The sequence below is a fragment of the Pundamilia nyererei genome, unplaced genomic scaffold (assembly GCF_000239375.1).
Source record: "Pundamilia nyererei isolate P.nyererei 1_Seehausen unplaced genomic scaffold, PunNye1.0 scaffold00032, whole genome shotgun sequence".
Lineage (NCBI taxonomy): Eukaryota > Metazoa > Chordata > Actinopteri > Cichliformes > Cichlidae > Pundamilia > Pundamilia nyererei.
In genome coordinates this window covers 4381140-4395524 of record NW_005187433.1, presented here as the reverse complement: position 1 = coordinate 4395524, position 14385 = coordinate 4381140, and the positions used below count along the sequence as shown (strand labels likewise).

General features: G+C 40.4%; 1 protein-coding gene across 1 annotated transcript in view; it reads right to left on the bottom strand.

The window, feature by feature from the left end:
• Positions 1 to 5535: 5535 nt before the first annotated feature.
• LOC102209341 (transmembrane protein 132D-like) overlaps positions 5536 to 14385 on the bottom strand; it is a 37413-nt gene continuing 28563 nt past the window's right edge. Inside the window, exons 7-10 of the mRNA XM_005729328.1 lie at positions 11231 to 11411; positions 10876 to 10989; positions 10597 to 10788; positions 5536 to 7788 (exon numbers count right to left, since the gene is read on the bottom strand). Coding sequence (XP_005729385.1) covers positions 6304 to 7788; positions 10597 to 10788; positions 10876 to 10989; positions 11231 to 11411 — 1972 coding nt within the window. The 3' untranslated portion in view covers positions 5536 to 6303. The remainder of the gene's footprint in view (positions 7789 to 10596; positions 10789 to 10875; positions 10990 to 11230; positions 11412 to 14385) is intronic.

The following is a 14385-nucleotide window of genomic DNA, read 5'->3' as shown; positions in this document are numbered from 1 at the left end:
GTGTCCCATTTTAATTTGTATATAGTTAAAATTTCGCTCTCCATGCTTTAAATCTCAAAAGAACTATCCTCTTTCTTTTGTCATACTCTGATTTTCATTTATATAATTTTTGTTTTGACAGTGCCCTAAAATTGGTGTGTTAGCTTTAACTTGGAACAGTAAAAACAAAACATATAAAACCTTAAGCTACATCTAAATGTGTTAGTAGTAAATTAATGTGGGGAAACTTACTGTTATGGCAAATGCAGATGGACCCAGGGAGCAGAACGCACAGAGGCAGAGTTGCTGTGAAGACTGTTTATTTACAGCAATGGGGAGGTATTAACAAGGACAAAGTATATACAACAGCGTATGAATGGGGACGCAGAGCCAGGACGTGCAGGTGACGGAAACACACACAAGTAATGCACTCGATCTAAAAAAAGGAAGAGGGACGTGAGAATTAGGAGGGTCTTGCCCGATAACCGAGAAAAGCTTAAAGTAAACTTTACAGAGAGTTGGAGAGCTTACTTGGTACTGTTTATTGCCAAAACCTACAAACGGAAAACAAACCAGACGAGGCGAAATCCTAGGGAGGAAACAAAACTCCTTACAGTCACCAGAAATAATCCAACGGCTCCAGCAGGCAGGGGCAGAATTACAGACTCTCCAAAAACTTCTGTCACGTAGCTCCTAAAGAACACTTCAGAAGAATGCATCTGATGAGTAACAGGTGTGCCAGGTTCAATGACTTACTGCCCCGCCTACCTATACTAAAAGGGAGGCACCCAAAAACACATACAGACAAAAACACCACATAACCAGAACCCAATTCCTAACACTTACAGCTGTTACCCATCCTTCACTGTCACGTTCATCATCTGTGACTGGCTGATGTTGGTTAGTGAGATCGAGGTGGTAGGTGGCTCCAGAAGCAGCCTTGCTTCGTCCTCCAGCTGCTGACTGACCTGGATGGGCACACTGACATACACTGCCGTGTCCTTACTGGAAAGCATTGTTCTTGTGCTTCCAAATGTGGTCATTCAAAAATTTCTAATTGTATATGTTTTACCCTCTTTAATTTGGGAGGCCAAGCTTTCAAATATAACAAATCTGAACACATTTGTCCCGTCACATACTGCCGCACTTGTATTATTGTGGACAGCTTTGGGCCTTGCACTTCCATCAGAGAAATGCCAGCCAGTGACTTTAGGGGTTTCTTTAAGATACACCACTTTCACCGTTAGGGGTGGCAGCCTCTTGTATGGCTCACTGGTATTGCGATGAGGTTTTGATGAAGCCATTCTGAAATTACACACACAAACACACCCGCACACAGAGAGAGAGTTTTACGAGACACGATAATGTCCTTTCGATTAAATAGGACAAACACAAAAACCTGATGTTTTATATATTTCCCTTGAGCCTGTGAATTAAAAATAATCTTGATGTTTGTGTAGGCCCTCGGTCATCTTACGCATGTTAGTGTTAAAAACGTGAAAGAAGGGAAGGTCTTGATAGGTTAAAGAAGTCCAATCATATTCTTTTAAGCTCTTAAGACGTCTTTCTTGATATCACACACTCCGTGCAGTAGGAGGTGCCACATATTTTTAACTCTGAATTCATGCATGCCAGGAACAGAGTAAGTGCTGCAGCTTCGGATCCCACGGAGTCACGGGGAGCTCATAACATGGCACGGGGCAACTGAGAGAAAATTGTAAACCCGAACATGCATGTAAGACTTATACGTTTTTCAATGCTCTCTGTGTTAATAACTTGTAATGTAAACGTCACAGTTAATTAGCCAAGAGTGTACAAAGAGCACATGAATGCAAGAGGTGTAAAACTGTGTGGCTAGCGGTCAGTGTACCTGCTACGGTGCTGCAAAGATGTGAAATTCGCACAGGTGCTTATGGCTTAGTTAACATAAGCAGAGCCCTTATAATTAAGAAGTATGTCACATTGTGTTATTTGTATGCTAAGAATATCTGTTAAAAGGCATATAGCCTTCTGTAGTCTACATCACCGTTTTATGTTCTGGTCTTTCCATACGTCACGATAACTGAAAAAAAATGAAAAGGAAAAAAGTGGCTAATGTTTAAAAAAAAAAAAACAGTAAAAAGTTCTAAGGTAGAACTGCACAGGCTTCAGTTCATAGGTACAAGAGGGTGATATCTCAATCCCTTCATAAGAATCTTGGAGCCTCTTAATCATGTCACTGAGTAGTGAGAATTTCACCATCACTGCTGTACCACGATTACGTGACCATAGTGGTAGAGGAAGACCACTGGGTGTTCTGGAGTGTGGATCAAAGAAACCATATTTGCCTGAATTGGATCTGAACACTGCGATACACAATCCACTCATAATCAGTAAGGCATACTGCACATCTGACAACAGGCAGCTCAGTCCTGCTTCTAAGATCAGAAATGTATCTACTGTTTCCTCTGGAGGTTCTTCATATGTCCCAGGCTGTGTCATGTCAACATGATATATAGACCTGCGATCATCAACTTTGTCTGGAAGCTCATCGGTTGCCAAATGAATATTTTTTGGAAATCTTTTCTTGGCCTCTTTGTACATCATATCACCTTTATCCAAGACCAGATTAAGGTCAGCCGTAGTCAAGTTTTCATTCGCATGAATCAAAGCAAGAAATATGAGTGAGTTGCATATGCACTGACTGTTTCTAGAGTCTTCATATTTAGGATGAGCCTGGCTGTGAGATGCACAGACATGTGTTACAGAGGGCTGGTTTTCAAGGTTCACTGTTTCTGCCTATTCCTCTGCGGGGCAACCTGCATATGGCCAATAAAGGATTCATTCATTCATTCATTCATTTACAGCATCAGCATAAGATACCTGTTGTACATGTGCAGGAACATGTTGACCTGCCTGTTTGACACCATCAGCATTGGTCTTTGCAGACACACTGTCTTCTCTGAGGAAAATCACACTCAGCTTGTTCACATGTTGGTACACTGTGAAACTCATGGAAATTCTTCCAGCGAGCGTTATACTTCTGCAAGCCTTAGCATTGCTGCTAGAGTTAACACTGCAGCTAGCGCTAGCAGCGCTAGCTCTCTTGCTGTTAAAAGTGAGCCACACTGGCAATAACAAAGCTCATTTGTTACTTTTGTCTCACTGAACACCAATAACTATCACAGGAATACTCTTCTTGGCAGGTAACAACTGCTAAGACATTATAGCTAGCGTTAGCATTGTTGCTAGCATTAGCATTGTTGCTAATGTTAGCACTGTTACTAACATTGCTAACGTTAGCACTGCTGCTAACAATAAATTTTATAAACCTAAGTCATAGAAACGTCATTCTTTTTTAATCTTTCTTTTTTCTTTTAACTTTGCTGAACTTTAAAAGGACTTGTCATGTGAGTTTAAATGTCAGACATGTATAACAGTCCAGCACTGAGTGTATTGTACTTACCACAGCAGAGAGCAAAGCGGAATGAGGACAGTTGGGCTCAGTGATGGGTTAAAAACAGATGAGGCGTCCGGGTGGTGCTTGGAAATTTGAGAGTCAGTTTGAATACCAATCAATAATGGCATCTGTGAGTATTTATGGTCGTGTCCAAATTCATGGGCTGAAGAACAATACTGTGAATGCTTTTCAAGCATTCAAACTAATTATGAATGCAGAAAAGTAATATCAGGTTTTGGATCCACCATGCATTACCATCTGCAAAGTGTCTGATTGGCAGTGGCACCGCTAATTCAGTAAAATTGTACCTGGATAAAAAACACACAACAGAACACAAGAGTCATGGATTGGACTCCCCAGAGCACAGACCTCAACTCTTGTGTATTGTATTTTCATGTATGTTTGCACCTTTTACCCAACAACATATAAATAAATGAGGGGTCACATGAAGACTTTTTCACAGTACTTTATATATGCGCATTAAGGAAAAACTCTTTATGCGTTACACTGTGGTAATAAATAGTTGTTGTTTTTTTTTTTTCCATTTGCACCATCCTCCATCTGTAACCAGGTGTTCCACCTCTGGAAAAGCAGACTCGTGAAATAAGTGACCTTGTCTCATATGGCCAACATCATCAGGACTGTGCCATAGAGGTCCACTAATGCACATTAATCCTCCAACACAATGACCCCAATCCCTTAAATCTGTCAACAGGGAGCTGATGCTCCAGATTACAGATCGAGCTGTAATGATACTAAGGAACTCCTGTCTCGTTTGAAAATTCACACACAATTTATGATTTACAAACTTCATTATATGCAGTAGTAATGGCTGCTGTGCGTCTGGATCTCAATGGATTACCGTACTGCCAGTATAAAGTGGCTGGGATTATACTTTATAATGCTGTTTTCCAACCGCTCCTTTTTCAGCAAAATCTTGTATGAAGAGTATGAGTAACTGAAATCCTCTCTCAAAACTGTGATAAAGCCAAACATTTCACGCTGACATCATCTAAATGGCATTTAGTTTATATGTAGGAGACCGAGATTGGATGAATCTGACAGCAAAAAGGTTTCCAAAAAGCCACAGCATTTCAGTGGAAAAGCACGGTGAGACATATTTTGTTATTGTTGTCACACAAACTGTGCAGCTTTTATATCTTAATCAGTTCTGTGTCTGAACTTTTGAGTTCGGAATTCTGCCCTGTTTGATACAGAAGGTCCACAATCAAAGATGCTCAGCTATGATCCAGCACAGAGACAGCTTTAAATCACCGCTTATCTCTGTTTGTTTACTTTTTCTACTGTTGCTGGACAGATAAATCGACTGGAAAGGAGAGACGGGTTGTGCACATACAAAAACGCTGGGCCTGTAGGTAGAGAATTTGGGAGAAAGTTATTAAAATTGCTTTTATCAACACTCTAAATCCACCCGATGCTGTTGTGCAGCAGAGAGTGACAATGTGCGCTGACATATCCAAAGCTGCCAATTCCTGAGGTGCGTGGCATCAGATTATCTGGGCTTCTTTAAGCTGGTGAGGTTGTTTATGCATCACAGTTACAGAATGCAATTTTAAAAAGGTGTAGCTGTGGTCACCTCAGAGACACAGGAAGGGGGGCTGGAGAAAAAGAGACAAATGAGCCATGAGATATAATATGCAAGCCTGAACCATTGATAAAATACCTGGAATTCTTTGGGGACACAGTCAGGCTACACAGAATGAGAATCAGTTTTTTTTCTGCTGAGTTTTTTCATCCTCTCAGTGTACAAGTCATTTTATACAGCAGGACAAAATCCTGGCAGGCACAACAAATACATTGCTGTCAGAGTGACATTTCCATGATAAAATCAACCTTAAATGACATTCAGCTGTGATTAAACAAAATCAAATCCCACGGATTCCTACTAAAGCTTTAGCCTGTAATCCAAACCATTCACTGTACTTTCCTATGAATCGCTTTACTATTTAAAAAAACAAAAACAGTAGCTGAATTAAATCCATTTTCAATTATAAAAAGAACCAATCTATTTTCTCTTTATTGATAGAATCTTGCAGGAAATACACATCACATTTTGGATTTAAAAAAGCAGGATGTCACAGAGAAAAAAAGGCATTTTATTTTCATTCACACATGAAAAATCTTACAGTCGAATGAATATGTGCACTGTGAGAACAGACCAAGATTACACGTTTTTTACAATTTGTAGAAGCAGGCTCCCAGGAGAAGCCCGAAGCCCAAGGTATCTCTGTTAAAAAAAAAAAATCAGGAACAATGTCCATCTCAAACTCTGCAAAGACTATTTGCATAGCCTGCATTTGATTTGAATAAATATCTGGCGGAGACTGTAGTGACAGATTGCTCAAAATAACTTGATAAATGTTGCATATTCTCTGACAAATTGCACAGAGTCCTCAGGTATTCTCTAGAGGAGTCCTACAAAAAGTACAAAAGGCTGGAAAAGAATAGAATTACTAACAAGAAACAGTCCCTCCTGTACTGGTTTTTACCCTGAACTGAGCAATATCTGGAGCCGTTTCTGCAGGAGCAACAGAACTGTTGAATTGTAAGAGGAGATGAAAATGCAGTTGTCTTGAATTTGAAATGTGGAAATAAGTAACATAGCATAGAGAGTGTTTGTTAATATTTACAGAAATAAATCGGAGCCTATAGATTTTTTTTATCAGAGGATAAAACATGCAAATTTCTTTTAATCTTACTAATAAACATCACTTCATCTTCATGTGCACAGGTTTGCACATTATATAGAAAATGCCATTCACGTAATCACATATACATCCTTTTCCCTTTTTTTTTATAAAGAAAAATTAAAGACTTTGTTTTCCTTTTATACATCCTTTACACATACACACACCTAAACAAACTCACTGGGGTTCTCCTAGAGGTTTCACTACAGGCCATGGCATGTCAGGCAAAGGTGTTTGAGGTTCAGCGGGGGCCTGCTGTTGCTTTTGCTTCTGCTGGTTGGCCCAGTCTAACTCAACACCGTTCTTCTTTAGCGCAGCCAAGTGCTTGATGTCCAGCGTGGTGAAGGTGGTGAACTGGACCTGGTTTCTCTTACTGGTGGGGGAATGAAGAGGTTCACTGCGGTGTGGCCTCGCCAGTAGGGTAGCTGAACGATTTGCCATGGGGTCAATTGCCTTTCCTTGAAACTGCTGGTGCTGAGAGCTGTTCCTGCTTCGTCCTAAGGTTGCAGTTCTTTCTGGGACAGCCGCGGCACTCACTGTAGGCAGATTGCCTTCCAGGCTGCGATGACCCATGGAATCTATCGAGTGGCGGGACTGCAGAGGGCAATGAGGCTCACGTTTTAGTGTGGACACTTGAGCCGGGGCACCTGAGGCAGGAGCACTGTGATTGCTGTTCCCAAGCCAAACCCAGTCGTGTTTGTGATCCTTTGTGTCTCCACTGGGGGCTGTGCCTGCCTGTATGGGGGTCTTTTGTTTCTTGAAACAGAGACTATAAGAAGCACAATTGAGCAGAAAAGCCAAGATGGCAACACAGGAGACCCCCACCAAGGCATACATGCCAATTTCCATGTCAGTCATAGCTTTGAATGTCCTAATGAGGTCACTCTCAATTACTTTGGGAGTTTTAGATTTAGGAGGCTCCTTTTCGGGTCTAACTTCTACCTTAGGAGTATCATTCTCAGGAGAGGCATCGGGGTTGTCAAGCATGTTTCCATAACTTACCCCAGGCCCTTCCTCTTTACGGACAACACCCACTGTTGCTGTGGGTTTGGCAGTGCTAAGTTGTGTATTTAAGTTTAATTCCTTTATTCTTGTAGGTGAAGCTGCAGTAGAAACAGTATAGGTGGAACCTTTTGGCGCTTTGGTTGCCTTTCCGATCCAGACAACATGGGGCTGTGGATTTCTAGTTGAAAATGTCGTTGGAGTGGTAGTTTTTACGAGAATAGACTCTTGCTGATCAGATATGTTGGCCCTGTTGAGCTGTTTATCCATCTCTGTGGCAGCAGTACTTGTTTTGCCCATCACTTTTGATGCACTGCCATTTAAATCCTTACTTCTGTCAGTGCTTCCTTTCCCTTCTCTTGCTACACTTTTGCTACTACTCTGTAAGTTGATCTTGAGAAGCCCCGAGCCCACTGCCAGCTTGCTCTTCCTTTTAGATTTTTGGCATTCCTCACAGATCCTCAGCTCCACTCTCACTGGCGCCCCCTGGCCTTCACCTTCACCCTCTGCTACTACAAATGCTGACTGTGGAGTGCGGCGTATTGTGGCCACCCGCTCATCTGGGGTAGAAACAGTCAGAGAGTAGATACTGCGGTCAAACAGGTCCAGTGGAACAACTGCCCCATCGCTGAAAGAAACCCAGCAGCTGACCAATGCTTCCTATGAAAGAAAGAAAAAAGGTTATATGTAGAAAATCAGGTCAGAATACCGGTGGTACATCAATACCTCCCTTGGGCTATAGTCTCATTATTGTTAATAACATTAAACTGCCTATGCCAATCCCTTTAAAGTATATAATATCAATGTTAATCTCTTCATAGTAAATGCCAGTAAGTAGTTTATCTAAAGTTATCCACTCTGGTTGAATTGCATTTCATACCATAAAGATATTATGAGAGTCCTATAAACGTCCTTCAAAAAGAAACCCAAAAAAGAAAAATTAATTAACATGGGTCACATTAAGAACAGAATTGGCCAGTCAAATTACATTAATGCACAGTGACCTATTTCCTGTAGCTAATGTGAGTTACTGACTCGCCAAAGACCTAACCTATATTTTGGATTTGAATACATTATAAATGGCCCTAAGCAAAACATTAACACCCCGCCATCACAGACACAATTGGCTGGTCATGGGCACTGGCATGGTTTTAATAGTTTGTTATTGACGGGGCAGATCAGCAACAGTCACTGTGTACTGGAGGTAAAGTGAGTTGTCGTTCCAGCAGCTATGGTCCGCCTAATTGCTGCCCCATGCCTGCGACAGGGAGCTGGTTTAAAATGGGCAGGCTGCCATGGCTAAATGTGTGAGTGAGCTTTTAAAATGATCATCTATGCACCCTGTCTGCCTTTCCCGCTCTTTCACACAGCATGGTGGTTGGAGATGATGGTCGAGGCTGTGAACACAAAGAACTCCTATTCAAAGAGGCGAGGAGAAAACACAAATATTATTAAACCCCTGAGGTCACTGGTATGGGAATCTGCTCTGCTGCGGCAGTACTTTTAATTCAAGTTCTTTCTGTAGGAGGCCATTATATCTGTGTTGCAGGATGAATATTTAGGATATGTTAATAACGTACTACTTTATTATGGCAAGTTCAAGTGTAATTTTAAGGGCTGTCTCAAAAGGTTTTCAATGGGAAACATGTTTTTATGTTGCTTATACTACCTCTGCTCCTTGTGTGCAGGAACAGCTGAACCCTAACTGGAAAAACCCTTAAATGAATGCTGAACAGTGCATTTATGACCCAAGGCATTTCTCTTCTTGCACTTTTATTTGCAATCCTTGAAATTCAGACTGCGATTAAAGAAGCTGAAAACCTTCATGATATATGAGAAAGCCAACCTGCAATGCTCTCACACTGGGATGTTTCAGACTATAACAAACCATAAAGTCTTTTCTTCTTCTTCTGCTTTTGGCTTCTCCCTTTAGGTGTCACCATAGTAAATCATCTACCTCTGCCTCTGTCCTAAGCCCCAATCTCAACCCTATTAAACATTTGCGGATTACGCTTAAAACCGAGGTCTGTGCCAATTCTGCCAAGAAGGACGGTCAAATATCCAGACAGAATTATGCCAGAAGCTTTTTAATGGCTACCAAAAGCATGCAGTTGAGGTGTAACCTGCTGAGAGGCATCTTACCAATTATTAGTAGAGGTATAAGTATATATTTGAGCCTGTATGTGTACTTTTAGCCATGTGTGGATTAGAGAAAATCTAAAATAACATCAAATTTGTGCACTTAATTCTTGTTTTTTTTAAGTCACTAAAGACGTGCTGTTTAATCATTCCATCCTGGAAAAAAAAAAGTTCAAATAAAACATCAAAACCAAAACCACCATGGCATACATTCCCATAATCAGTATATGTAAATTTCTGAAAACAACTGTATAACACACAAATGACATGTAGTGTATGAGGACTTGTTTTCAAATGAAAAAGTGGAACTTTTTTTCTTTAGTTAGACTTTTTAAATCTGCTAAGAGTACAACAAACAATGTTGGACTACAGAGACAAGACTGTGAATGCAATGATGTTATTTATGCTCTTGCTTTATTATGCATGCATCTGAATAACTGTTTCCAGGCTGGTGTCACTAATAAAAGGAGGGAATTTGTCAGTGGAGCTTGGTGATGAATGCCAGGAGGCTACTTGTTAAATGTCTACACCTCCACAGAACAACGACAGAAAGATGTTTTATGACAAAGGCTTACAAAGTTAAGAAAAAGAAGGAAAAAAGACAGACTGTGCACTCTCACAATCAACATTTAAACACACAAAATCTGCAAATTCTGAGTTCCCGTGATCTTAGCTAAGCTGTCTTATGATATCCTGCCTATGGGGACAAGTCTGATAGACACTTCCACAGCAGCAGATCAGAATTTTCAAAGATGCAATTTTAAAGAAAAGTTCATATCAGGGATTCTCAACTTGTTTTTTTTTTCTAGGGGCACTCTTGCACACTCTTGCACAATGATATGAGGCTGATCATAATAAAAAATATTATTCATCAAATAAAAAAGAAAACGGCAGCATAAAGGCCCTCACTCATCTTTGATTGAAAGGATGGATGGATGGATGGAAACACAAATGGAAAAACAACTGCCACATACACATGATCAGATGGATAGATGGATGGATGTTTTGGTATAAAGTGGTGTTGAGGGACTTCTTCAAATAACATGAGTGTATTTTCTATCAGTTATCAGTTCGATTTTAGAATACATTTCATGCCCACTTGGTAGATCTACTAATCCTGTTCATAAAAAAATGTGATTGAGTATCATATGATCAAGCAGTTATTCTGTTTTCCCAGTGAAATGTTTGCAGTGAGGCTAAAAATGAATAACTCTCAAATTAACATGCATGAAAAATTCTATTTTCATGCTTGTTAAGTATCATCATGAACAAATGAGATGTGCTTTAAACTGGCATGCTTTTGTGTGAAACAATTTTCCAGCTGCTCACCTGTTTGCGCTGCACGATCGTCTCCTTAGTGGTTGCCGTGGCAACAATAGCCCTGTTGCTCCCTGGACTGAGCTGCAGGGACAGAGAGAGCCCAGACACCAACTGCACTCCGAGCTGTGTCACACTCACTTTATCATCCACCACCCTGATGCTCGTCTCAGCCAGGACCGCTGACGTCAGAGGGGACAGCACCTGCAACAAGTTCATCCTTCTTCCAGCTAAAGATGGATATTGCACAATGCTCACACCACACTCACACAAACACAGTAAATGACTCACCTGTACAGTGGTAGTGCCCACAGCCCTTCCTTGCAGCAGCACCCCATCCTGCACCCTAGCTACATCCGGATCTGCTATGTTTAGAGAATAGCGTACAAGGTTGGTCACATCTATCTGCCAATCAAAACAAACAGGAAAAAAAGGTTAAGCACTGTGTGGCAAAAGGTCAGGTGACTTTTAATCATAGCACAAGCATATAAAGAAAACCTATCATCCTCTTCTTTTGAAATGTGACATGTATAATTACTATGACTTCCCTATACTTACAAAGCATGAAACTGAAGAATGGGCATGTCAAGCCTTATAAAACCTGCTGACAAGTGAGCTTTATTTGGAAATGTTAAAATGCTTGTACCTGCCAATCAGAACCCAGAAAGTATTCAACTGTTTTTTCCCCAGTTAACGGGTCTGGCAGTGCCTCAGTGTCAGGCTGGGCTACAAAGGGTGTGAGCACCCTTACTGTAGAGTGCTGATACTGTAGCATGCAACCCCTGCCTTTCCTCATCTCCTCCTCTTCTTCACTGTCCCATGTAGACCTGACACACACAAAAAGCATAGGGACACAATGAGCTACACGTTTCTTGCAGACAGGTGGCTATAGAAGTATATTGCCTGTTTTAATATGTTTAAATATATACAGTAGTAGACACTTAGCACAGGTTATCAGAATGACTGCAAGCCTTATAAATATATATGTGTTGCAGTTAAGAGTGGAGAAATTATACCAACAAAGTCAGACTTGCTATCTCTACCTGCTTGCAGTGGTTTACATACAACTGACACAAAAAAAATAATTTATTTATTCTTTAACAATAAGGACTGGTGAGCTGAAGGAAAACCGAAGACCAGCAGTGAAGCTGTTGCTATTATAGAGGCACAATGCATGCTGAGTGACCTTTTCCGCTAAATGAATTGAAGTGAAATTAAACAGGATCCCACGGCTGAGTGGTTTGTTTATGGGTGATAGAGGTTAAGCTGTGAACCATCCTCAAACCCCTCAGCAATGATCATATAATTATCATACACGCAGCTGGTCTGCCACACACTGCACCACAGGTGGGCTGGAGGGTTGGAGAATATGTTTTTACACTGCAGGCGCAAAGTTCCTGTCAAGAGCTACAGTCCCAATAAACATCATTATTATATAGCCTAAGGTGAGAGCTTAACGTGATGGAAATCCTGCTTAAATCAGCGTGACTCAACATCAGACAGCAAAGTTACTTTAAATCTAGTTCATGAAAATGATCAGCATCTTGCTGGCCTTCCATATGCAGGGAATGAACAGGACTTATTTTTTGCTCCATCAGATACTTGTACTAGTTCTGTTCAGAACTTTTGAGCCACCCCTCATTTCTTTATATTTTGCTACCAAGGAGTCAGACTTTTTTGCACTTTTTGAAAGTGGTCATGAGAAATATTTCTTCGGGCTTTCTGGAAGTCTTTCAGAGTTTTTTGGACATTGGCTGCTTTTTCACTTCTCTATCCAGTTCTTGCACTTCATAATACTGGCCTATGAATCATTCACCCAGGGATGAACCAGGGTTGTGTCTGCACATAAAAACTAAAGCTTAGTAAAGAAATTGTTTGAAATTGTGTCCTTAGGCACTTTGTTACTAGTTCCCTATCACAAAATACATTATTTGTTCCCATTTATTTTGTTTAGTCTAAAAAAATGTCAAAGATAACACAGTTTAATAGGCATTAAAATAATATTTTTGCACCAAACAGGTGATTCCCAAAGAACTATAAACCAAAAGTTGGCATATCACAAGGTGGGTGTGCAATGGACAAGTGTAGAACAGAAGAATAAGTGACATCCGTAAAAAAAAAAACCCAAAAAAAAACAAAACAAAACACTACCTACAAGAAATAAACAGTATCTGAAAATCACATCCACCAAAGACCTGAAACAAGGCCTGAGAAATGCATCTGGCCCTTCAGCAGATCCATCTACTATTTACTGAGTCTTTCAATCTTTCATGAAGCCATTCTCAAAGGAAACAGAGAGAAAAGGCTGAATAAACTTTATTTATACAGCACCGTTCACAGGTCAAAAACTACAAAGTGCTTTACAATAAAAACAGGCATAAGAAACACAGAAGATAAAAACATAGAACAGAATATATATATATAACATCATACAACCTAAAACAAGTTAAAAGCCAGTCTGATTAAATGAGTTTTCAGCTGCTTCTTAAAAAAGATCAGCAGAATCGAGACAACACAAACAGAGGGAGGGAATTCCGCAATCAGGGACCCACAACTCTAAAGGATTTATCCCCTCTGGTCTTAAAATGAGTTTGTGGGATTGTTAACAGCCTTAGACTGAAAGATCTCAGACTGCGAGAAGAGGTGTAGGATTCTAGAAAGTCAGAAATATAGGCTGGGACTTGACCACGCAGGGCTCTCTGGTACAGAAAACGGCAGCGTTCTGTACCAACTGGAGATGGTCAAGATCCTCTTATTCAAACATTTGAAAAGGCTGTTACACTAATCAAGAAGAGATGAAATAAAGGCATGAATAATCATCTCTAACTCAGCTTTTGACACAAGAGTTTGAAGTTTAGAAATATTTCTAAAAAAAAAAAAAAAAAAAACAGTTTCTCATTAATCCACCAGATTGGCTCTCCAATGGCATGGCTGAATCAAACACAATACGAAGGTTTCGAAGGTTTGGTTTGACAGAGGTATGCCAAGTTACACAATAAGTGGTTTAAAAATGTGTGGCAACAGAGAGTGACAAATCCAAATCTGGACATTTTTGGTTAAAATGGTTGTCAATATGTACAGAGGAGTTCAAAAGAGAAGTGCAACAGTGAATGTCAACAGCCACCTCTAAAAAAATGGTGGATGCTCTGTCACAGTTTGGTGCTACATTTCACTCAGTGTTGTTGGGGATCGCTTTAAAATTGACTGAATTATGAATGCAGAAAAGTATATCCCTGTCAACCCGTAAAATTTGTGCAGGTTACAGAGACTTTACTAGATCACCTGCAAACTGTGACAAACTGCAGATTTTGGATGTGGTCAAAAAATGCCTGTAAATGCCTTCTTTTATAGTTTAAACCCTAAATATGCATTTGGGCAGCATCTTAGGGATTTAAGATATCGACACGCTGTAAACTGTTATGATGTGCGAATGCTGGACTGTCAGAGATGGAATGAAGAGAGACAAATAAAGCTTTCATGGGTACCCATACTTCCAAACCTTTGATAACACGAGTACTTGACCATGCCAAGCCGCTGTTTCCTCTTAAAAAAACAAAAAAAAACAAAAAAAAAACTGCCAAGGATCTTTGCAATTTTTCCTGCGAACAACTATTAGTTGATTCTTCTTTAGAACCTGTGAACAACTAAGGTTGAAAACTCTGAACCACGACTAGAGTTGGATGTCTCGAGACTGGTCTTGGTCTTGAGACCACTTTTACGTGGTCTTGGTCTTGTCTTGGTCTCGATGGACTTTGGTCTTGGTCTTGTCTCGGTCTTGCTGTCTCAGATCGACACAGTGGT